At 53.6% G+C, this 23,574-nt stretch overlaps 3 protein-coding genes and 1 long non-coding RNA gene across 7 annotated transcripts; 3 read left to right on the top strand and 1 right to left on the bottom strand.

The window, feature by feature from the left end:
• The first annotated feature begins 659 nt into the window (after positions 1 to 659).
• LOC147344907 (uncharacterized) lies at positions 660 to 5,912 on the top strand. The gene is made up of 2 exons (XM_086374299.1): positions 660 to 1,242; positions 5,726 to 5,912. The coding sequence occupies exons 1-2, from the start codon at positions 660 to 662 to the stop codon at positions 5,764 to 5,766; spliced, it is 624 nt and encodes a 207-aa protein (XP_086230425.1). The 3' UTR covers positions 5,767 to 5,912.
• VGF (VGF nerve growth factor inducible) lies at positions 5,810 to 8,469 on the top strand. The gene is made up of 2 exons (XM_086374295.1): positions 5,810 to 5,945; positions 6,465 to 8,469. Exon 2 carries the CDS (start codon positions 6,485 to 6,487, stop codon positions 8,342 to 8,344), a length of 1,860 nt encoding a protein of 619 aa, XP_086230421.1. The 5' UTR covers positions 5,810 to 5,945; positions 6,465 to 6,484; the 3' UTR covers positions 8,345 to 8,469.
• Positions 8,470 to 9,743: 1,274 nt separating this feature from the next.
• Positions 9,744 to 16,714, bottom strand: AP1S1 (adaptor related protein complex 1 subunit sigma 1). 3 transcript variants are annotated; one of them, XM_086374298.1, is made up of 6 exons: positions 14,940 to 16,218; positions 14,660 to 14,848; positions 14,145 to 14,323; positions 13,210 to 13,318; positions 11,812 to 11,949; positions 9,744 to 10,528 (listed from the first exon to the last, which is right to left on the bottom strand). In XM_086374298.1, exons 3-6 carry the CDS (start codon positions 14,321 to 14,323, stop codon positions 10,481 to 10,483), a joined length of 474 nt encoding a protein of 157 aa, XP_086230424.1. In that variant the 5' UTR covers positions 14,660 to 14,848; positions 14,940 to 16,218; the 3' UTR covers positions 9,744 to 10,480. The 3 variants fall into 3 exon arrangements, with proteins under 3 accessions (XP_086230424.1, XP_086230423.1, XP_086230422.1); XM_086374297.1 differs by having other exon boundaries at positions 14,660 to 14,851; positions 14,940 to 15,351; XM_086374296.1 differs by lacking the exons at positions 14,660 to 14,848; positions 14,940 to 16,218 and adding an exon at positions 16,676 to 16,714.
• LOC147344904 (uncharacterized) lies at positions 16,212 to 23,356 on the top strand. Of its 2 annotated transcripts, none has more exons than XR_015154374.1 (3): positions 16,212 to 16,546; positions 22,376 to 22,478; positions 23,138 to 23,356. It is a non-coding gene; the product is annotated as an uncharacterized LOC147344904 (long non-coding RNA). The 2 variants fall into 2 exon arrangements; XR_015154373.1 differs by lacking the exon at positions 16,212 to 16,546 and adding an exon at positions 21,852 to 22,009.
• The last annotated feature ends 218 nt before the right edge of the window (positions 23,357 to 23,574 follow it).

Raw genomic sequence — 23,574 nt, 5'->3', positions numbered from 1 at the left:
TCTGGTATAGCGGAGGGCAGGTCCCAGAGCCTGGTGCGAGGCTATCTCGTCCTTCTAGCGGGGCTGCCTTTTAGCACAACTGAAACCCCCACCTCCAGATATTTCTGGACACCCCTCCCATCCTCTTTACGCTTTCTGTGGACTTTGACAGTCTTCTATTTAAATGCAAGTAGTAACAGCTGCACTTGCACAGCGCTGTCTCCAACACGGGATTCTGACGTCTCCCGCAGAGGGAGGACACGGAGGCTCCGAAAGACCCGAGTGACTTCCAAGTGGCTCACAATAGCTGGGAGCCTGGCAGGGACTAGAAACCAGGTGTCCCCAGACCAGAGCACATGTCAGAACCTCACTGTAGCTGGAGCTTCCTGTTGGACAATGGACAGTCATTGTCCAAAGGGAGTCATTGAGAGCCGGCACGGCGGGGTGGGGGAGTCGGGGGGATGGAATCAAAGGCGTGGACAGAGGAGGGCGACAGGGGGTGCACGGGGGTGGACCAAGGGGACAGCCTCTGTTCCCCACTTTCCCCCGTTTCGGCTTCCTGTGCCTGGTCGAGCTGCCGAGCCTCCTTGCCACTTCAACCATGGCTGTGTTGCAATAAAACGGGCCCCTTAGCCCACCTTCTGTGTCTGTTTCACTTCTTGTCAGTGAGGAGGGCTGAGATGCATTGTCCTCCCCCACTTCCCCAGCAGCCTGTATTAGAGAGGATCTCTAAGCCCTGTGGCAACGGGGCTAATGACTTCCTGGAGGGGAGCTGGGGAGGGCTGCTGGCCGTGGCGCGCCCCCACCCCCACCCCAACCAAGCGGCAGAAAGAAGTGATTGCTCAGAACCGAGGCGGGCAGCGGCGCGGCGCCTGGACCGGCCCCGGGCCTCGCTTTCCCCTGGACCGGGGGCGGGTGTGTGCGTGTTGGCCGGCGTGGGGCGGTGGAGGGGTGGTCCACTGCTGTTTCAAATTCTTGCTCTTCTCGCAAGTTCCCCGTGGCATCCGGAACCAGCCTGCCTCGTCCCCACAACTCAGGGGTCTAACTCCCAGCTGTCGGCTCTCTCGTGGCCAGTGCGCTCCCCTTCTCCCCGTTCCTGGGTGGGCACCGCACCGGAGGGGCAAGAGGTGGAGGGAGCCTGGGCGCCGCCCCGCGGGAGCCGAGCTCCGGAGCGGCGGGGACTGCGATCCCGAAAAGTACCACGCGGGGGCGCCAGGACCTGCGCGGACGCGGGCGAGGCAGCGCAAGGTGGTTTCCGTCCGTGTGAGTGTGTCCATGGGCGTCTTTGTGTGTCTGTGTTTCTGTACATGTGTGTACGAGTCAGGGGGTGTCTGGGTGGGATGTATTCGGGGCTACGCGCCTGGCGTACCCAACAACCAGGCACTTCAAGTGGCTTCTTGATAAGGAGGATTCTTGATAGGTTACCATGTATGTGGGCATGGGGAGGTGGGGGACTCTGTATTGTTGCGTGTGCAAGGCATAGCCTGTGAGCCTTGGATTTTTGAAGTTATATCCCTTTAGCGCTTTTACCCCCTCCCATCATCCCGTGTAAAAGACATCGAGGGCTCTCAACCTGAACCTCCATTCCACTGTCTTGGTTACATCTTCAACATGTGTCTGGGTGACTCTGCTAGACTAGGTGTGACATTGTGTTTGTGTAAGAGGGTGTGTCTCAGGATATCAGTGTAACTGTGAATGATAGTGGTGTGTGTGGCAAGTGGATGTTGGAGAAGTCTGGCTCAGGATTATGGAAACACACAGTCTCCTTTCTCTTGTTAGTTTGTGGATACCATCTTCATGGTGTGATGATGTGATGGTGTGATGGTGTGTGTGTGTGTCTTCCTTTCTCAGTCTTTCCAGTAGCTGTCTCTCTTTGTGTCTCTCCTCATCTCTGTCTCTTTTCCTCTCTCTCTTTTCCTGTCTTGGTGACTCATCTCTGCGGCTTTGCCCTCCTCCGGCTTGCTGGGTCTCCCCTCCCCCACCCAGGAGTGGGTGGGGGTATGAGGTAATAGGACCCTGGGATTAAAAATCAGGGTGAGGACCCCCTTCCTATTATTCATCTTTCCCAGACCCACCAGTAGCCCCTAGCCCTCTTTCAGTCCCCTTCCCAGGACTCCAAACCCTCCTGAACTGGGGTGGGCAGGGGATAGGCAATGATGCATTCTAATGGGGTCATTTCCAGGGGGTTCTAAAGCACCTTCTTTCAATTCAAAGTGAAGACCCCAGCCTCCCTCATAAAGTGCCCCTCCCTGCCGGTCCCCCCCCCCCATCGATGACGCATTAAAGGCTGCAGAGGTGAGTCACCGGTTGGGGGGAAGGGAAGAAGAGAGGGGAGTGAGCTGCACTGTGGGGAGGGGGACCCAACCCCCTACCCTCTTCTTTCCCAAACCTTCTCAGGGAAAAGACCCAGTGCTCTGTCCCTCTTCCTTGGTTTTCCAAACCTTCAGCTTGGATCTCTACTTGGTTGGACCCCATCTTCTCTTAGCACCCACCTGGAGAGTATGAGAGATTCAGAAACAAAGACACAGAGATGGATTTGTACAAGTATCTCAGAGCAAACAGGCATCTCCTCCTACTCCCCGTCTCAGCTTTGCCTTTTCCAGCTCTGTCTCTCTCATTGCTCCTTCTTTCCTGCCATCTCCCTCCTCTCTCCAATTCCAGGAACCTGTCCCTAGTCCAGCTCTTTTCCAGAAGCCCCTAGAGGCAGTAGGATGTGAAAGGCACAGCACATCTTTGCGAGGTGGGGTGCGTGTGAATGAACTGACCCCAGGCAGGGAACTGGGATGGAGAGAGGCACAATCAGACCCAGAGATTCAGAGCCCATGCAGACATATTCTAGATGGTGGAATCACCAACACTGTTGCCCTTGGCTTCTCCCTCATTGTCCCCTCCCCCATGCCATAATGACTGAAGCTCCCCTGGACTTCTGGGCTGAGTGGAGGAAGAAAAGGTTAGAGAAGAATGAGGGAAGGAGGGAACACGCAAAAGACAGGGGGGGGGAAGCTTGAACTTGGGGGCTGCAGAAGAGTGGCTAAGATACTGAGACTTTCCTGCACAGAAATTTAGAGATGAAGGTAAATGTGGGGGAGTGGTAGGACAGATCAAAGGCATGTGGAAGTCACAGAACAACATATATCAATAAGCACGGAAGGATCCAGAGAAATGCACAGACAAAGGGGTACACACACATTGTTGACGCACCAAGCCAGTTGATGCTTTTCAGACACCAGCAGATGCCCAGAGTGGATGCACTCAGACTCCCAACGGCACAGGTATACAGGCACTCAGAGGAATCAGGACCCACAAACACTAATAGTCACACACAGACACCTGGAAACAGGCAAAAACACAGCCCCACAGATTGAAAGAGAAAATTTATGTATTTAAATTGGAACGCTCCCATGCCTATCCATTCTCTATCTGATTAAACGCATAATTGGCCTCCCCATTCCCTTTCTTTCCACCCCTGTTTCATTAATCTCTATACACACAAACACAATGCATACATATGTACATGCACATACACAAGCCCGCGCGCGAGAACACAGTTTCTCTAGATGCCTGTCTCCTTCATCTCATACTTGGTCTCTTAGCCCCATCAGCCTCTCACTCTGTTCCCCTTGCCTCCCTCCCTCTTTCCTTCTCTCTTGGATGGCTTCCCCTCCCCCCACCAGATGTCTGAGCCATCTCTCTCTGATTCATCCTCCTCAAGAAGGTAACGTGACCCCCCCCTCCCCATTCCACTGCTCTCAGTAACCAGGCAGGGAGGATAAAGGGGAGGTGGGATGAAGAGGAAGAGGAATAAGGGGAACCCACAGGGGTAGGGGGAGGCCCGAGATAGTTTGGGGGGAGGGGGATGAAGCCCAGTCTCAGGTCTGCTGCCCCCTCCTCTCCCTCCTTTCTTTGGCATCTTCACAGTCACCTTGGTTCTCCTTTCTTTTTTTTTTTTTCTTTAGCCTGATCCTTCTACCTGTTCCAGATGCCTGCCTCCCTGCCTCCCTCTCCTGCCCCCATCTCTTCTCTTTCCTCTATCTCTACTCCTCCCCACCTTTTTCCCCGCAGAGCTGATGGGCTTTCTTCTGGGAAAGTGGAGCCAGTGATGGACCCGAGAAGCCACTGCTGGCTATAGAGGGAAAGCACGTGAGTGTGCGTGTGTGTGTGTGTGAGAGAGAGAGAGAGAGAGAGAGGAGAGGATGAGGGTCAATACTAGGAAGATGAGGAAGGGGGTGAGGACTGGCTCTGAAAGAGTCTCTGAGCTCCTGGCAGCCAGCCCCAATCCTGGTTTCCAGAGTCTTAGGGCGAGGGTGCCCTGTATGTGCCCATGGGCAGCCCTGTGTCCGCAGTTCTTGTGTGTCTGGCATGTGTCATTCCACTCCCCGCTCTCCCTGCCCACACCCCCGCACAGCTCTCTGCCTGCACCGCAGCCCCCTCCAGCTCCCCTCCCTCCCCTTCATTCCTGCAGTGGCTGCTCCCCTCGCCTCCTCCCCTTTCCCTGCCCCCTCCTCATTTCCGTCCCCGCTCCGCACCCCCGCCTACGGCTGGTCTCCCTTCACTGGACCCGGCTCGCTGATGGATTCTCTTTGCGCAATCTGTGCGTCATCGCCCCCCACCGTCCCCCGCCCGCCGCAACCTCTAACTATCCAAGCCCCCAACCCCAACCCCAACCCCTCTGACAGGAGATTCGGACAAGGGGTCTGGTGGCAGAGAGAGGTGATCTCTGACGTTGCACTCCCACCCTCCACCCCCCACCCGCATCGCGTTCAAATCTTCCCTTTAAGCAACGAAGAGAGATTGAACTGAGTCACCACCCCCCCACCTGCACAACCCCCTCCCCACCAGGTCTGCTCTCGTCCTCCAAACGTCCTTTGGGGGGTAGCAGCGGGAGGGGAAGAAGCAAGAAGGTGGTGAGGAGAGGTGGTCTGAAAAAGGGCACAGCGGGGGCGCCAACACACGCTACAGAGTCAACTGGACAGAAGGGCAGACACACCTTTTTCTCCAGACACGCACCGACCACGGACAGACACGACACAGAGGCACACATATCCTCAGTCTTTCCCCTGTCTGTTCCAACTCGGATACTTTGCGTCCAGATCATTCAAACCGCAAGATTCACCCATGTGCCCCAGCCCAGGGCACACACCCCGCACCGCAGGTCCGCGGACAGCGCCCGCAGGCGCGCAGAACCATCCCTCCTCTTCAGGTTCACGCCGTCCTTGGGCGTGTTTCCCATGGACCCTGCAGTCAGGAGACGGGGAGTCTGGCTCCCTCCTCAGTTCTGGAGTCTTATCTTCCCCCTTCCCAGTATGGATCTCCTACTGGGGCCCAGTCAGACGCTGAGAGTGCCCCCACCCTATTCCACTCGCCGGGTTCCCGCCGCTGCAGGTTGCTCTGTAACCCACCCTCCTGCCTTGCAGCGGCTCTGCATTCACCCTTCCATTCATTCTTCCATTCATTCATTCATCCTTTTCTCCTTGTCCCTCCTTCATTCATTCATAGCCCCCTGCCCCGCCCGCCTCAGCATTTCATTCATTCATTCCTTCATTCATTCATTTCCCCGGTGCTAGGCTAGCGCACGCCCCTCCAACCGAGGCCCGCAGCGCGCAGGCGCGGGCCGGGAGAGGCACGCATCCTCCAATCGTTGGGCGTCCTCCCGCCTCTAGGCGCCCGCCCGCTTCCCCATGAATGAACATTGACGTCAATGGGGCGGGGCTATTCCCACGTGACCCCGCGCGCTCCTCTTTATAAGGCGGTGGCGGCGCGGGCGCTGTCCAGCGTGCTGAAGCTTGAGCGAGCGAGTCTCCCGGAGCCGCGCGGACCCAGCTGAGCCCAGCGCACTGGACGCCAGACCTCGACCATCGCTCGTATCCTAGCCACCGCTCGGAGCCGAGGCGGACGCATCCCGATCTTCCCCTGTCCCCACCCCGCCCCGACCCTCTTCTCCACCTCCCGCGTCGTGGCACCAGCTGGTAAATACTCTGCTGTCCGTCCCTCAAACCCTCGGCAGTCGTGGGCGTGAAGGGAGGGTTCTCTCTCCCCACAGATGGGAGTGTTGAAAACACAGCGGGGAGCCCCCGGGAAGGGTCCCTGTAAATGGGGGAGTCGCCGCTTTTCTCTTGCTGCTGAAGTCGCCCACGCACCATCCGGGGAGTCCTGCGGGGAGGGAGCAGATTTTTTTTTCCCCCTGCATCCTTGCTGCTTAGTATGTGGGCGCTGGCAGTGAGATGGCTCAGGGAAGGGGGCGAGGAGGCACTGGGGGAGCAAGGGTTGCAGGCGTTTCCCCATTTACACGATTCCAGAGATCGGCACAACATCGTCCTCCTTTGCTCCTAAACGTCCCTTTTCTGGGTAAGGTCAGGGAGACAAGGGAAGCCCCGGATTTCCTGATTAAATATGGGGGAAGGGGATATAAAATCAGAGAGCGGAAAAATTCTTACAGAAACCCTCTCTTTCTTTGGTCCCTTCTATTTTTTTTTTTTCCCCCACAGTCTCCGGCAGTCCTTCGGTCATGAAATCGCTCAGGTTGCCGGCTACTGTCCTCTTCTGCCTGCTTCTACTGATCAAGGGGTTGGGAGCAGCGCCCCCCGGGCACCCTGAGGCTCAGCCACCTCCTCCCAGCTCTGAGCATAAAGAGCCGGTAGCTGGGGACGCAGTGCTCGGGTCGAAGGATGTTAGCGCCCTAGAGGTCCGAGCCGCTCGAAATTCAGAGCCGCAGGACGAGGGAGAGCTTTTCCAGGGCGTGGATCCCCGGGCGCTGGCCGCGGTGCTGCTGCAGGCACTCGACCGCCCGGCCTCGCCCCCGGCGCCCGGCGGCTCCCAGCAGCGGCCAGAGGAAGAAACAGCAGAATCTCTGCTGACCGAGACCGTGCGCAGCCAGACCCACAGTCTCCCAGTGCCAGAGACCCAGGCGCCCGCGGCCCCTCCTCGTCCTCAGACTCAGGAGAATGGTGCCGAGGCGCCCGATCCCTCGGAGGAGCTCGAGGCGCTAGCTTCCCTGCTTCAGGAACTGAGAGATTTCAGTCCGAGTAGCGCCAAACGCCAGCAAGAGACGGCAGCAGCAGAGACGGAAACCCGCACGCACACGCTGACCCGAGTCAACCTGGAGAGCCCCGGGCCGGAGCGTGTGTGGCGCGCTTCCTGGGGAGAGTTCCAGGCGCGCGTCCCGGAGCGCGCGCCCCTTCCGCCCCCTGCTCCCCCGCAATTCCAGGCGCGTGTGCCAGAGAGCGGACCCCTTCCCGAAGCCCACCAGTTCGGAGAAGGAGGGTCCTCCCCCAAAACACACCTAGGTGAGGCATTGGCACCCTTGTCCAAGGCGTACCAAGGCCTGGCTGCTCCCTTTCCCAAGGCGCGCCGGCCGGAGACCTCCCTCCTGGGCGGCACTGAGGCGGGGGAGCGCCTTCTACAGCAAGGGCTGGCGCAGGTAGAAGCCGGGAGGCGGCAGGCGGAGGCCACCCGGCAGGCGGCGGCGCAGGAAGAGCGGCTGGCCGACCTCGCCTCTGACCTGCTGCTCCAGTATTTGCTGCAGGGCGGGGCTCGGCAGCGCGGCCTGGGGGGTCGGGGGCTGCAAGAGGAGGAGGGGGGCGGGCGAGAGACCGCGAGGCAGCAGGAGGAGGCGGAGCAAGAGAGACGCGGCGGGGAGGAGAGGGTGGGGGAGGAAGATGAGGAGGCGGCGGAGGCGGAGGCGGAGGCGGAGGAGGCGGAGAGGGCGCGACAGAACGCGCTCCTGTTCGCCGAGGAGGAGGAAGGCGAAGCCGGAGCCGAAGACAAGCGCTCCCAGGAGGAGACGCCCGGCCACCGACGCAAAGAGGCCGAGGGGGCAGAGGAGGGCGGGGCGGAGGACGAGGACGACGACGAAGAGATGGACCCGCAGACGATCGATAGCCTCATTGAGCTGTCCACCAAACTCCACCTGCCCGCGGACGACGTGGTCAGCATCATCGAGGAGGTGGAAGAGAAGCGGAAGCGGAAGAAGAACGCCCCTCCCGAGCCTGTGCCGCCCCCCCGAGCCGCACCGGCACCCACTCACGCCCGCTCCCCGCAGCCCCCGCCCCCCGCCCCCGCCCCCGCCCGGGAAGAGCTGCCCGACTGGAACGAGGTGCTTCCGCCGTGGGATCGGGAGGAGGACGAGGTGTTTTCCCCGGGGCCCTACCACCCTTTCCCCAACTACATCCGGCCGCGGACGCTGCAGCCGCCAGCCGCCTCGCGCCGCCGCCACTACCACCACGCCCTGCCGCCTTCGCGCCACTATCCCGACCGGGAGGCCCAGGCGCGGCGTGCGCAGGAGGAGGCGGAGGCCGAGGAGCGCCGGCTGCAGGAGCAGGAGGAGCTGGAGAATTACATCGAGCACGTGCTGCTCCGGCGCCCGTGACACGCCCCGGCCCCGCCCCCCGCGCCCCCCTCCGTGTCGTTCCTTTACCCCTTGGTGTTTGCATGCGCCCGGCCCCGCCCTCGGCCGTCACTCAGCCCCGCCCCCGCCCCCCCCCCCGCCCGCGGGCCGCCCCGCCCCCGCGCTGCGCACAGACCCGTCAAGACTTCTTCGCTGGTGGGAAGCCCGAGATCCTCAAACTCACTCGCGGGGATCTCGGGGCCAGCATGGGCGGACGGGTAGTTTGTGCGAGTCCCTGCCCCCCACCCCCCCGACTCCCCATGCGGGACCCAGTCCCCACCTAGTCCCTCTCTCGGGATGTCCCGATCTGAAACCGGAAAAAGCATTTCCAGTTAACTATGTGAAATGTCTTGTCTCCCGCCCTTTGGGCCTCCCAAGAGCCACTCTGCCCTCTCTGGATCGCTGTGAATTTACCCCTTCTTTCCCTACTCTGTTGTAAATACCCCTCACGGAGGAAATAGTTTTGCTAAGAAATAAAAGTGACTATTTTATTAGGACTTTGTTCTCGGTTATTCACCCGTCCCCTTGGGCCTGTGTGGTCCTTCCCAAGGGGCGGTGAGGGAAGCGCCAGCCACCTCCTGCTCAAAAGCGAGGGTTGAGTGATAGAACCTCTTTCAACCATACTTGAGGGGCGGCGGTAGAATGGGTTCACATCCTTTAGAAAGCGCTAAGTTCCACTACCAGCTTGACCATTAGTCAGAAGACCCCAGGCCCTGGGCAGAGAGATGCAGAGTGAATAAGGAACTGCAGCTCTGAGCCACCTAGTTAAGCTCTTTGAACCATCTCAGGGCCACTTAGGCAGTATGGGTGGCTCCCCACTACCCCTGCTCCACCTTACCCACCTACCTTCCTTAACTGCTCCCTAAATTCCCTGGTCCTACCTTCTTCATATGATCAACACCTCCTATGGGGAGGTGTTGGCAGCTAAAGAAACATCCTGGTTTTAGCTGCTTGTCAAACCTTTTCTAAGCATATACATGCATGCTCAGTCGTGTCCAATTCTTTTGCAAACCTGTGGACTGTAGCCTGCCAGGATCCTCTGTCCATGGGATTTCCCAGGCAAGAATACTGGAGTGGGTAGCCATTCCCTTCTCCAGGGGATCTTCGTGACTCAGGGATTGAACCTGAGTCGCCTGCACTGGCAGGCGGATTCTTCACCACTGAGCCAACAGGGAAGCCCTGCATAGGACATACTTATCCTAAAAAATCATTATTCATTATTATAAGAAATTGAACTGGGTGTCTCTTTTTTTTTTTTTTTGCCCTAAATCTGGCAATCCTAGTTCCAGGGAAGAGTGGAATGGAATGGGCAGGGTTCTGTTTCTGTCCTCACTGATTCCAGCAGCCCTGCCTTCCTTCACAGAGCCTAAGCAAGCCAAAGTCCAGAAATGCTTTTCCTTTTATTTCAGAGAGAAGGAAAAAGAATCAGACACTTCCCCCACCCCACCCCCTTAGCTCCTGCCTCACCCAGAATTTAAGAAGAGTGAAGGAGGGACAGGGCCCAGTCTTCTGTAAAGCCTGCCCTCCCCCCAGCCCTCCCTTCCCTCAAAGTAGCAAGGTTAGAAAAAAATTAACTATGCTGTTCCTCCCCTGGCACTGGACAGAGGCCCCACTGCAGCCAAGAAGGAAGGGGAGGGGCAGATGAGGGAAAAGGACTTCCCTCTGGAGACACAGAAGTCCCCCTCCCAGGCAGAGAGGCCGCCCCCAGCTGGCTGCGGGGAGGGCTGGAGGTAGGTTATGGGGCAGGGAGAAGAGAAGAGCCCTGAAAACCTTTTCCCTTTAACCTGACATATTTATATATTTACAGTTATAAGGGTGGGTGGGGGAAGTTTGGGGTGACACTGGTTCTTCAAAGGCAGGGAATGAAAGCCAAATAGCACCCCCGACTTGGTCACATTTTCCTGCCTCCTAGCTTCTTAAAACCTTCAGTGAGAAAGGGGAAACAGGAGGTAGGGGGTGGAAGGAGGGAATGCTTGAGGGTCCTGAGCCCACAGCTCACTGCAGAAAAAGGTGAGGCAGCAGAGCAGGCGCAGCTGGGTCCCACCAAGAGGAAAAGGGCCACCGATGCCCCACCTCTCCACCAGATCCCCACATCTCCACTCGGCCCCAGGGCGAGGGCTATGCCAGACCCATCTCCTCCAGCACACTGCGTGGCGACTCATCCTCCTAAGGCAGAGACAGACAGAGGGTGATGGGGAGACACCAGGAGAGACGGGGTAAGGGTAAGGGGGGCGGGGAGGGCAGCAATCACAGGGGCAGACCAGGGTTGGGGGGGCGCGGACACAGAGACACAGGGGAGAGGGGAGAGAGAAGCCCAAGTAAGCCCAAGGCTGGAATGGCTGGGGACCCTTTAGGGGAGCTCCCCAGCCTCCTGAGACCACCCTGTAGAGCCAACTGAGGCAACCAGATCGAGTCCACCACCACCCAGAGAACCCAAAGCCAGGAGCTTGGTGAGCAGGGGGCTCGACCTTACTAGCTGAAGGGAAGGGTGTAAAATGGGGGCTTTGGAGCTGTGAAACCTGCTTTCCCAGGGCTGGAGGTGGCAGATGGTTGGGTGGGACCTTTTTTTTTTTTCTCCAGAGTCGGGGGAGGCATTAAGAAGTTGGCAAAGGGTCCCTGAGGAAAGTGGACCAGACTGCAGAGAGATGAGTCATAAGGGTCTGAGCAGAGTACTAGTAACAGGGTGGGTGTGCGAGTGCCAGGGCACGTGTGTGTGTGTGCGTGTGTGTGTGTGTGTGTGTGAGATGGGGGAGCTAGACCAGTGAGGTAGCAAGTTGGATTTTACCCTTGCTCCTGCTGCACGGATGAGCCCCCCTCCCCTCTCCCCCTCCTCAGAGCCAGCTCAGGCCGCTTGCTCATCACTGCAGGTTCCGGTGACTCATCTCCTTGCACCAAGGCTCAGCAGTGGCACAGCAGAGAGGGGGCAGGCAGTAACGGGGTGAGGGCGGGGGTGTTGGACAGAAGAGAGAATCAACAACCAGGTGCCCTCGACCCCAACCCCCAAATCCCCAGGGCAAAATTCTGCTTCTCAGCAGCAGAGGCTTTGAGTATGTGTGTGTGTTTTAAAAAAAGGGAAGACACCAGGGAAGAAAAAGAATGACCTATTGAGTGCCCCTTCTCCAATTCTCCGGGCAACACTAAACGCCAAGAGAAGCGTGGGACAAAGGCAATCTGGCAGGGATGAGACACTCTGGGTCTCAGGAGAAGGAGGGGGAAGACTTGGTCCAGGCGGGCTGTCTGCCATCCCCACTGCCTCCCACCCTGAGCAGTCAGGGCTTGAGGGCCAGCTGGCCAACCTGGCAGCGTGGGGGCCAGACACCACAGGGAGGGGGGCCGTTTCGGTATCGGCGGGAAGAGGGCAGCTGGGGTCCACAGGTGAGGGCTCCAGGGTAGGGAGGGTGCCCTCGGCCACGGTCCTCTTCCTCCTCCTCACTGTCCCGGACCCGTACCTCCTGCAGTAGGTCCGCCTGCTCGATGGCCTTCAGCACACTCTTCTTGGAGGTGTCCTGGACATCTCCCCCCATCAGAAACTCATCCAAGATGAAGTAGGCCTTCTCAAAATTGAAGATGATGTCCAGCTCGCAAACCTGGGGGGTGGGAGAGGAGGCAGACGTGAGGGTCAAGGTGCATTCTCCCCTTCACCTGCGCCCCAGCCTCCCCAGCTCTTTCCCCACCTTGGCTCCGTGGCCTTCATGACCACTCTCCACCTTGGGTTCTTGCCCCAGCTCTATGTCCTCCCGACCCCTAGGCTTTCGTCCTGGGTTCGGCTTTTCCTTCTCCTTCTCTTGCCTCTTCCTCTGATCATGAGATATTAGTTGCTCAAGTTGATCATGAGATATTAGTCGCCCTTGACCCTGACTCCTGTTGCCTTCTCCCCTAAATCTATGACACAAATCCTACCAGAGGCTGGGTCAGCTTCTCTGCCCATCCCCACCCCACTCCCCGCACCCCCAGGCGCTGTGACAGGGCAGGGAAGGAGACTCTGGATCACAGAGTAAATGACTTCAATTCTAGGCCACACTCTGACACTAACCAGCTAACTCTTGTTTTAGTCGCTAACTCGTGTCTGACTCTTCTGTGACCCCATATCCTGTAGCCCACCAGGCTCTTCTGTCCATGTGATTTCCCGAGCAAGAATACTGGAGTGGGTTGCCATTTCCTTCTCCGGGGGATCTTTCCAACCCAGGGATTGAACCCACGCCTCTTGCATTGGCAGGTGGATTCTTTATCACCGAGCCAGGAAAGCCTAGAAGGAAACCAGCTAACTGTACATGCCATTTAACTTCTCTTGAGTCCATTTTCTCTTCCAAAAATGGAGACACCAACACCTACTCATGGAATGAGGAACAAACAGGAGAACCTGAAAGCTCTTTGTAAACTGTTAAGTGAAACACAAATTACGGAGTTATTACTATTCCCCATCTAAGATATGAGCTCACTGCCGGTGCCCAGGCTGTAGCCCAGATCAGTTCATTCAGAATCTCTGGGGGTGATTCCCAGGCATCGCTATTGTTTAAAAAAAAACTCTCCAGAAGTCTCCAAAGCAAAGTCAAGGTCAGGAACCACTGATACTATCTGAACATGGCCTCTGTCCTTGTGTGGGAAGTTGGAGCTGAGCTCTAGATGGAATGATTAAGCGGCAGATTCTGGTTCCTACCCTTCTCCCGCGGAGGGCTGATTAAGACGCATGGCTAATAGGCTTAAGGCTTAAAGAGGGAGATTAATTACTGTTCTCACTGTTCCAACTTCCCCTTTCCTGAATCAGGACAGAGACTGGAAGGGTCCCAGAGTCTGGAAGAAAAAGGGGATTGCCGGGCGCGGAAACTGGGGTGGGTGGAGAGACTTACGCTGCCAAAGTATTTGTCCAGGAGCTCCACGTATCGGTGGATCAGCTCCAGCGTGATGAGCTCATTGTCTTGGCCCTCGATGGCACAGCAGAAGTAGAGGCTGGCGTATCTGAGGACGGGAACACAAGAGAGATGGATGGCTGGGAGTGCTGCTGGGGCTGCTTTGGGACCCAGGCATTCTGTGCCCGAACCTCCCATTTCCCCCATTCCTGATCTGTGTCCTTATTGGACACAGGTGGGGTGGCTCCCGGGTAAGCAAATAGAAACTCACTGTCTCTTAGTGCCTCTCATAAACACAGGCAAAGACACAAGCTCTTTCCCTCTGACCCATTCAGTTTGACTCAGCAAAAACCTGAGCCAACAAATTCACCTGCTCAGAGAAGGAACCACAAAGGGTTTGTGTGTCTGTGGGTGTGTGTATTGGGAAAGTGGCCCAGGGTCTACGAGTGTTCAGTGAGGCTGCAAGAGATGTGTGCAATCAGTAAGATCGGGCCTTTGGGGCAGAGGTAGGTGTGTGAAGTAGGCACCAGGCTTGAGCAAAACCAAGAGGGAACAAGACTCTCTTCAAGGTGAATTTGGAAAGTAAAGGCTGGCTGGAGTTCATCACTGCCTTCCAGAAGTCCTTAGCTCTCGGCTCTCCCAGACCTACTTAGATAGTGTTAGTGACTCTCTGGACTGTAGCTTGCCAGGCTCCTCTTTCCATGGGATTCTCCAGGCAAGAATACTGGAGCGGATAAGTATTCCCTTCTCCCAGGGATCTTCCCAACCTAGGGATAGAACCCAGGTCTCCTGCACTGCAGGCAGATTCTTTACTGTCTGAGCCACCAGGGAACCTCTGCCAGACTAAGGGACTGCCTATTTCCCAGCCAGGTGAACCCATCCCAGACCCCAGTCAGGCAGGATCCAGGCAGGTCTGAAAGTAGGTGAGGAGTCACCTCTTATAGACAACTTTGAGGTCCCTCCACTCCAGGAAGCTGCACATCTTGGGCTTGCGAGCCAGAACCACCTGCATAAGCTCCCGAACCATCTTCTTCCGCTCCTTGTCTGAGGTGGCCAGGTACCATTTTTGCAGCCGCAGCTTCCCCTGCCGGCTGAACAGCAGCATGAATCGCATCTGGGGGTGGGGGATAGGGAGAGGAAGGAGGAGTCAGAGCCAAGGTTTAGAGCTTTGATCCTCTGAGCTTGTTTCCTCCAAAACCACACAGTCCCAAACTCCTCCCATTCAACTCTTTTCTCCTCACAGACCCTGCTGCTGCTACTGCTAAGTCACTTCAGTCGTGTCCGACTCTGTGTGACCCCATAGACAGCAGCCCACCAGGCTCCCCCGTCCCTGGGATTCTCCAGGCAAGAACACTGGAGTCGGTTCCTTCTCCAATGCATGAAAGTGAAAAGTGAAAGTGAAGTCACTCAGTCGTGTCGGCTCTTAGCGACCCCATGGACTGCAGCCTACCAGGTTCTCCGTCCATGGGATTTTCCAGGCAAGAGTACTGGAGTGGGATGCATTGCCTTCTCCCTCACAGATCCTACTTTCTTCAAAACATCAGCCCTTCTGGTCAACTGGGTATTTCCATCAGCAAGTGCCTTCCTTGGAGGGAGCATCAGCGCTTCTGAGTCTGTCGTGTGGATTCGAATCCTGGCTCTACTAGTTGAGAAATTTGCCCTGGGCATTACTTCATTTCTCTGGGCTTCAGTTCCCCCGTGTGTCAGATGGAAATAATAAAAGTACCTACCTTACAGAGCTGTTAGGTGGAACTGACATAGGAAATAGCGCCTGGCATGAAGTAAGCGCTATAACACCTTGGAACACATTATTATTATTCCCTGACTTACTGTTTCCTAAACCTGGTTTCCAAAGGTGGGTAAAATGCTAGCACAGTGATGAGCAGCCCCTTAGTTGATGGCAAAGAGATGTTTGCTTTCTTTCCTGCTCTTTCTACCCACCACCATCCTAAAATCAGGTATTTTCTTTCCAAGAAGCTACTTCAGCCCTCTGCCCCATCCTAGCCATACACCCTAGCCAATGTCCCCAACACACTGCCCTCCATTCCTATGCCCAGGGGTATCCTTTATGTTAGCACATGATACCAAGTGAAGTCGTTCAGTCGTGTCCGATTCTTTGCGACCCCATGGACACCAGGCTCCTCAGTCCATGGGATTTTCTAGGCAAGAGTACTGGAGTGGGTTGCCATTTCCTTCTCCAGGGAATCTTCCCGACCCAGGGATCGAACCCAAGGTTCCCGCATTGTAGACAGATGCTTTGCCGTCTGAGCTACCAGGGAAGTCCATAACATGATACCAGGACCCCCTAGATTCCACCACCCTCCACTCTACTCAGCCATCCAGGCATACAGCCAGAGGTATTCCTTTTTTTCTTCCTTTTAGGGTGCCTCCCTAACATGCCCACACCTCCCCAGATATCAGGTGATCAATTTCCGTTTCAGTTCTTCAGTTTGGACACAGCCATTCTGGGTGGCTCGCCTAGGGAATGTTCCTGGAACAAGCACAAGGAGTTGGAGCGGGGAGAAGTGCAGAGCTCTCACTACCCCGTGCACGCCCAGTTTCCCATTTCCAGGGGGCGGGGGCTTCAGGCCACATCCTGGAGTGATCTCCCTTCCCCTGTAGCTCTTCTCTCCGTGTATGCCACCGGGGCTGGAGTCCTGGGTGTGAGGAACACTACTAGTCTAGACGGCTACAGATCAGAATTCAAAAGAACTGTATTTTTTGCTAGCGGGGAAGGGGAAGCGCTGCTAGCGTGGCCGGAGGGCAAAAGAGTGGTGCAAGGGAGGCTAGGATGGGAGGGTGGGCCAGGGAGCAGGAAGAAGGAAGGCCTGCGTTCCGGAAAGAGGATGGGGCAGGGGGGCGGAGAGCCAAGAGCACCTGAGCCGGGAAGCCAAAGCCTGGGTCCCAGAGAGCAAAACTCGAGCCCACCTGGCTTCCCCCACCTCATCCCCGCCTCCAGGTGGGCAGGACGACAAACCGAGGCAGGACGTCCACTCCTCGCACCCTGAAAGATCCCCTCCCACGCACCGCCCTCCCCGCCGGCCGCCGCTCCACTCTGGGCTGCACGTGGACGGAGGGTCTCGGAGACTGGTCTCGGAGACCCCCGCCGCCTCCGTCCTCCAGCAGGCCCCAGAGCCCCCGTTCCTCGCGCGAGTTCTCTGCGGCAGTGATTCGGACCCCTGAGATCGCGACCCGCGCGCTCCCCCTGGCTCCGGACGGTCCCGCCGCCCCCTAGTCACCTCCCTCTGGCCCTACAAATGCGCCCACTCCCCGCCGCTTCTCCCGAAAGCCATTTCCAGCTGCTCTTCCTTCCGAGGCCGGCTCGCCCACACGCCCAGTAAGTGAGGGCCTCTGAGAACTGGAGGAAGGAATAGAGCGGCTCTCACAGAGGGCAGCCCCCAAGGACCCCTGCAGGTGCAGCCCACGCCCCTCGGTCCCCCCTCCCCTCCCTCTTCACACAGCCTACCATCCTGCAGCCTCCGGCCCTGCGCGTCCCTCTTCGGCCACCGTAGGCGCCAACTCCACTCCCTTTCTTACCCTTTCGCCTCCTTCCCTCCCTCTCGCTTGAAGCCCCGCCCCGTCCGCCCGGGCGCCGGGGACCTATGCGCTGCGTACTGCGCAGGCGCCGACGCTGCGCGGCGCGCGGGCGGGGCCGGAGGCGGAGAAGCGGTGGCCATGGCAACCAGGTCTTTGACTTCAGCTTTGAGTAGCCCTGTCGTCATGGTAACAAGGCTGTCTTGTGGGCTGGTTGGAAGATGGAGGAGGAGGACAATGAGGTCCTCGCGCTTTAGAACCTAGGGGGGAAAAGGCGGGAAAAGGGGTGAGAGGTGGATAAGATGACCCCTGGAGTTTGTGAGGAAGTAGGGTGATTTAATGGGAGGGGTGTGGGCGATTGAGAGGGAGCAGGGTGGAAACTATCTGTAGAGAAGGAGGAAAGACGAGGAAGGCAAAGACAAAGGGTGGTGGTGGGGCAGGCATGAGAAAAGTATGGAGCTCAAAACAGATACCTACTGAGAACCTGCTGGATGCAACAACACTCAAAGTAAGAGAAAGGTGTAGGTAATGAGGCAGACAAGAAATAAAAAGAGAAGAGGAGAAGCTGATAGAAAAGTGATGTAAGGAAGAGGAGAAACATGATTAAGAGGAAAGAAAGAGGAAGAAATAAAGAAAATCTTGAAAAGTTAGCATGGGTCAAAGCTAAAAAGGGACAGTGTAACCCAGACACGAGTGTAAAGATGAGACGGAGGTAAATTGCAATACATGTTTTTTGAGAGGATTTGCAAGTGTGAATGTGTGCTAAAGGACTAGCTAAAGGACTTTGCATATAAATGGATAAGAGGAAATCTTAAAGTTTGTCATGCCAAAAGCTTAATGGTATATTTCTAGACAATTGTTGGTAACTAATGATGCTATTATTTTTGAGTAGCACTTGAAGAAATTGTTGGTAAGGCCCTACCTGTCTTCCCTTTGTGTTCTTTTCTTCTTACTCTTTTTTATGGAGGTCATATGCTTTAGTTGCAAGAGGGTGGGCTTAATTCACCTGCAATGCAATCTGGTCTCTGACCCTTACCTGATGTACAGTCTCAGGTGGATCATTTAAACCTCCATTTCCTCATTTAAAAAATGAAGATAGCAATACCAACCTTGCAGGTCTGATTTGAGGCTGGATAGAAGGTATCTGAGGGAGAAGGCAATGGCACCCCACTCCAGTACTCTTGCCTGGCAAATCCCATGTATGGAGGAGCCTGGTAGGCTGCAGTCCATGGGGTCACTAAGACGGGCACAAGTGAGCGACTTCACTTTCACTTTTTCACTTTCATGCATTGGAGAAGGAAATGGCAACCCACTCCAGTGTTCTTGCCTGGAGAATCCCAGGGGCAGGAGAGCCTGGTGGGCTGATGTCTATGGGGTCACACAGAGTCAGACACGACTGAAGTGACTTAGCAGCAGCAATAGCAGAAAGTATCTGAAACATTGTCAACAGTTGATATTGCAATATCAGTAGTAATTACTACTATTTGCTTTTCCCAACTTCTTTCTTCTAGTACTTTTTCTTCATCCTTTTTTTTTCATGTCCTTTTCTCCTCTGCCTATGTCATAGGCTTGCCAATGGCATAGATGTTGGCTGAACTATCTTGGTGTTATTTTTTTAGGTCAGAAATAATATCAATAAGGTAAGTTGTTAGAGTTAGAAAGGGTACTTTGTTACAGAGTGAAAAGAAAGAATCAGAGTGTGTAAGAAGGACAGAAGGCAAAATAATAAAATGTGCTCATGGGGGAGAGGAGAAGGTTGTTTATAAAGAAGTAATGAGAAGTGAGGCAAAGAAGAGATCTAGGCAACAACCCGAAGAAGTGCGGAAGATCCAGAGATTTAAGCACCCACACTCCTTGAAAAGATGGCATTTTCTAGAATTCCTTATCTCAATATGCTGTGCCTAGCTGCAGAGAAGATAAGATTCATGATAGAATTGTTAGAAATATGGGTTTTGCTCATGTAGAATCATAGACCTAAGTGGTTTAAACTAGCTAGAAGATGGTGGACTACATTTCTTCATTGTTAGTGAATGATATACATAGATAATCTATGAGTTAGTGGCTCCAATAAACTTGTATCTGCAAGTAAGTTTGGATTTGATGCAGTGGGAAGTTGGGAGTCATTATGATTGTCCAAGCTGGTGAATAACTTGGTGGAAAACATTTTCAGAAGGTTAATCTTATAGTAATATGCGGACAATTTGAAAGAACAAATGGAAGGCTGCAAGATCATCTGGGACAGGGGTCCCCAACCTCGAGGATCTAATGCCTGATGACTTAAGGTGGAGCTGATGTAATAATAATTGAAATAAAGTGCACAGTAATTATAATGTGCATGAATCATCCCAAAATCACCCCTAGCCATCTGTGGAAAAATTATCTTCCATGAAACCAGCTCCTGGTGCCCAAAAGGTTGGGGACCACCAGTCTAGGAGGCAGTTTTGGGAATCTAGACACAAAGATGAAATTAAAAGTGAAAGTGAAAGTCACTTAGTCATGTCTGACTCTTTGGGACCCCATGGCCTATATAGTCCATGGAATTCTCCAGGCCAGAATACTTTCCCTTGTCCAGGGGATCTTCCCATCCTAGGGTTTGAGCCCAGGTCTCCCGCATTGCAGGTGGATTCTTTACCAGCTGAGCCACAAGAGAAGCCCAAGAATACTGGAGTGGGTAGCCTATCCCTTCTCCAGCAGATCTTCCCAACCCAGGGATTGAGAACCAGGGTCTCTTTTACCAACTGAGCTATGAGGGAAGCCCATGGAGTTGGACAAATTTGAGAGATACCTGTAATGGGCCAATCAGTTGAAGCTGTGAACTCATCTAAGTAGAGGAGGAAGAAGAATCAAAGATGAGTCTGAAGGATTAGTGGTGCCATTTGTATAAATGGAAAAATAGAAGAGGTGAGATTCTTCTTCATAGGTACGATTGGTGTTTGTATTGTTATCTGGCAATGCCCATGCTGACACCTCCCTGAGCCTTGCCTCGTCTGGTTGTAGAAGCAGTTCCTGCAGTGGGTAGAAGGGGGGCCCAGATGGCCCCTGAAGCCTTTCATTTCTGAGTCTGTGATCTGTCTTTCTCCCTCTCATGATGATGCTCCCTGCAACCATTTTTGGCTCATTCTGTAAGTAATCATTGTTCTCTGATGATGTCATTTGGAGTCATCTCGGGTTTTTTTTAACTTCTTCTTTTTTTAACTAAGCAATTAGGACCTTATCGTGTGCTGTTCCTAAGAGTCCTGAATACTTTGTGTGGTAGATGTTTGCCATTCTTTTTCACTTCACTGGCTCTAAACCCCTTTCCTAGGGTTTGGGAATCCTCACATGATGATACCAGGGGGAAGTAGCACAACCTCGAAGTGTAGCATTTGAATCTGCTTTTTGTGCCCACAGCATGGGCCTGTCTGCTGGACTCGGCTAGTCCATCCACCAACCTGGACTTTGATCCAGGAGGGAATGAGGTGGGGATGGGGTAATGAGGACAGGTAAGGGTCCTGAATATTTTGAATTCTGAATTCAAAGTATTGAATTTGAATTCTGAAGGGTCTTGAATACCTCTGAATTCTGGCAGAGGGTCAGAAGACAAAGCCTAGGGCGCAGGTGGAGTGGCACCAATGGCAGCGTCCTGTGCTAGCAAGGGCTACCCTGTAGGCATCCCATGATCTGTGATGTGGGCCACTGTCTCTAGCATGAGACCTTCTGCTGGTTCTCTGGCCCTCCTGACAGTTCCTTGAGCTCCCCAGTTTCCTTTTGTGTTTCATTTAGCCAGGGTTGGTTTCAGTCCCCAGTAACTCAGGACTCTGACTGGTAAACTTGGTAATCAGGTTGTACCGTCCGTTGGCCACACATGCGAGTTGGCCCCACCTGTTCAGCTGGTTTGGAAGTGCCTCGTGGGATGGTGTCTTACTCATCTTTTATTTCCTTACAGCACCTCTCACGGTGCTTGGTGATTGACTTCAGTTATGACTGGTGTGCATGGTTACCTCATCTAGATTTTTTTAAATTTTAGCTTATTCATTTATTTTTGTCTGTGCTGGAGCTTTCTCTAGTTGTGGTGCACATTGCAGTGGCTTCTCTTGTTATGGCTTCAGTAGCTGTGGCTCAGAGACTCTAGAGCTCGTGCTCAGTAATTTTGGTGCTCGGGCTGTTGTCTCGAAGCCCATGGGATCTTCCCAGATCAGGGATCTAACCTGCACTGGCAGCTGGTGGCCTCTTAACTACCGGACCACTAGGGAAGTCCTAGATATTGAAATCTTACTTCTCACCCCAAATATGCTAAATTCTAATTTCTAAATAGTAGTACCTATCCAATATCTATTATTCCTGCTGGAGGACAAGCTGTCTTCATTTTGTTTTTCTTGTAAAAATAGCTGATTTGATTGCACTGGGTCTTTGTTATGGCAGGCAGTATTTTTAGTTGGGCCAGGTGAGATCTAGTTCCTTAACCTGAGGCGGAACTTCGGTTCCGCTCCGTGCGTTAGGAGTATGGAGTCTTAGCCGCTGGACCACCAGGGCTTCATTATCTGTTTCTCCTGTGCTGAGCACAGGGCCTGGCACACAGCAGGTGCCGCCATTGGCTGAATAAACGTACTGGATTCCCCGACTGGAAAGTTCCACTGTCATCTCAAACTTCCTTTGCCAAAAATGAGGACCTTCCTTCTCCCTTCCCCTGAAACCATCCCATATCTTGGTTTCCCAGCTACCTTTTTCTCAGTTTGCAGACTCTAAGCCTTGGACATGAAGGGTAACAAAAAGCATGGCTGTTCAAGGGACAAAGATCAGACTGCTTGGTTAGACTAAGAGAATGTGTATGAAAAAGGGGGATCCACTGGCTAGGTTATCAGAGGAGGGAGGCAGCAGTCTGGAAACCACCCTGGTGACTTGGGACTTCATTCTCCGGTGACTTGAACCTGCCTTGCTACTATTTATTTTTCTTCGTGATTTTGTTCGCATTGTTTTCTGGAATGCCCTGCCATGGCCTCCCGACAGACCCAAATCCCTCTTATCCATCCTGTAAGTCTGAACCAAGCAGCCAGTCCTGATGACCCTTGGCACTCCAGTCTGGACCCCAGTGACTATTTCTACAATGTTCCTTTCAACCATTTTTGCAGTGACTTCCCAGGTGGCACAGTTGAAAGAAGCTACCTGCCAATGCAGGAGATGCAGGAGACTCAGCTTCCATCTCTGGATTGGGAAGATCCCCCGGAGTAGGAAATGGCAACTCGCTCCAGTATTCTTGCCTGAAAAATTCCACAGACAGAGGAGCCTGGTGGGTTACAGTCCATGGGGTTGCAAAGAATCAGACATGACGAGTGACTGAGCACACAGTCCACCCACAGCATTTCAGCTTTTTGGTGTCTATTCTCTGTAGAAGCAGGCAGACCTTATTTTATTATGCTTTGTTTTATTGTGCTTCACAGATACTGAGTTTTTTTTTTTTTAACAAGTTGAAGGTTTTTAGCAACCCCAAATTGAACAAGCCTATTAACACTATTTTTCCAACAATATTTGCTCACTTCGCATCTCTGTGTCACATTTTCCTAATTCTTGCAAAATTTAAAACTCTGAAATTGCTATGATCTTTGTTATGGTGACCTGCGATCAGTGACCTGTGACATTCCTGTTGTAACTATAGATGCAGTGGGAAAAGCAAGAGAACTAGAAGTGGAGCCTGAAGATGTGACTGAATTGCTGTAATCTCGAGATAAAACTAATGGATGAAGAGTCTTTTATTCCAGGTGAGCAAAGAAAATAGTTTCTTGAGATAGAATTTACTCCTGGTGCTGTTGCTGTGAAGAAGGCTGAAGTGACGAGAAAGTAGTGAGAGCATTACATAAACTTAGTTGATAAAGTTATGGCAAGGTTAGGGGGCATTGCCTCTCATTTTGAAAGAAGTTCTGCTATAAGTAAAGTGCTATCAAACGGCACTGCATGCTATGGAGAAATCGTGAAGGGAAGAGAGAGTCAATGCAGTTGATCATTGTTGTCCTATTTTAAGAAATTGTCATAGCCGTCACAGCCTTTAGCAACCACCACCCTGACTAGTTAGCACCCATGAACATCAAGGCAAGACCTTCCACCAGCAAAGAGATTAAAATTATGATAGTTAGTATTTCTTAGCAATAAAGTCCATACATGTGTCTTATTTATTTTGAGGTAGAATTGGTGTGCAACATTATATTAGTTTCAAGTGTACGACCTAATAATTTGATATTGGCACTCACTGCAGAGGACCCCACAATAAGTCTAGTTAATGCCCCACCACCATAAAATTGACCCCCTTAAATCTTGTTCCCCTCCGAATTCCTTCCCCTCTCATAAACAGATAATCTATTCTGTATCTGTGAGTGCTGTCTTGTTTTCTTTCCTTTCATTTATTCTTGGTTTTGTTTTTTAGATCCCACAAACAAGGAAACCATACAGTGTTAGCCTTTCTCTGACTTACTTTACTTAGCAGAATACCCTCAACTTCCTGCCATCCGTGTTGTCACAGACAGCAAGATGTCCTTTATTATGTAAAGTCCATGCATTTTTTTAGACATAATGTTATTGCACACCTAATAGGCTTCAGCACAGTATAAATATAACTTTTACATGCACTGGGAAACCAGAAAAATCTGTGTGACTCACTTTATTTCGAGATTCTGGAACCAAAGGTGTGTCTCTCCAAGGTATGCCTGTACTTGATAATAAGAAACATCACTTTACGCTCAGTTTTAAAAGTGCTTTGCACACAAAAAAAGTGCTTCATAGCCCCCAGTATACAGACACGTTTAAAGAAAAACGTGTTAAATTTATTGGAGTTCGAACTTGGCAAGATGATGGTGGAAGCCA

Source organism: Bos grunniens, chromosome 25 (genome assembly GCF_055505025.1).
Source record: "Bos grunniens cultivar Pamir isolate PY7600 chromosome 25, Bosgru_T2T1.0, whole genome shotgun sequence".
Taxonomy (NCBI): Eukaryota; Metazoa; Chordata; class Mammalia; order Artiodactyla; family Bovidae; genus Bos; species Bos grunniens.
This window is presented reverse-complemented; position numbering and strand designations above follow the sequence as displayed.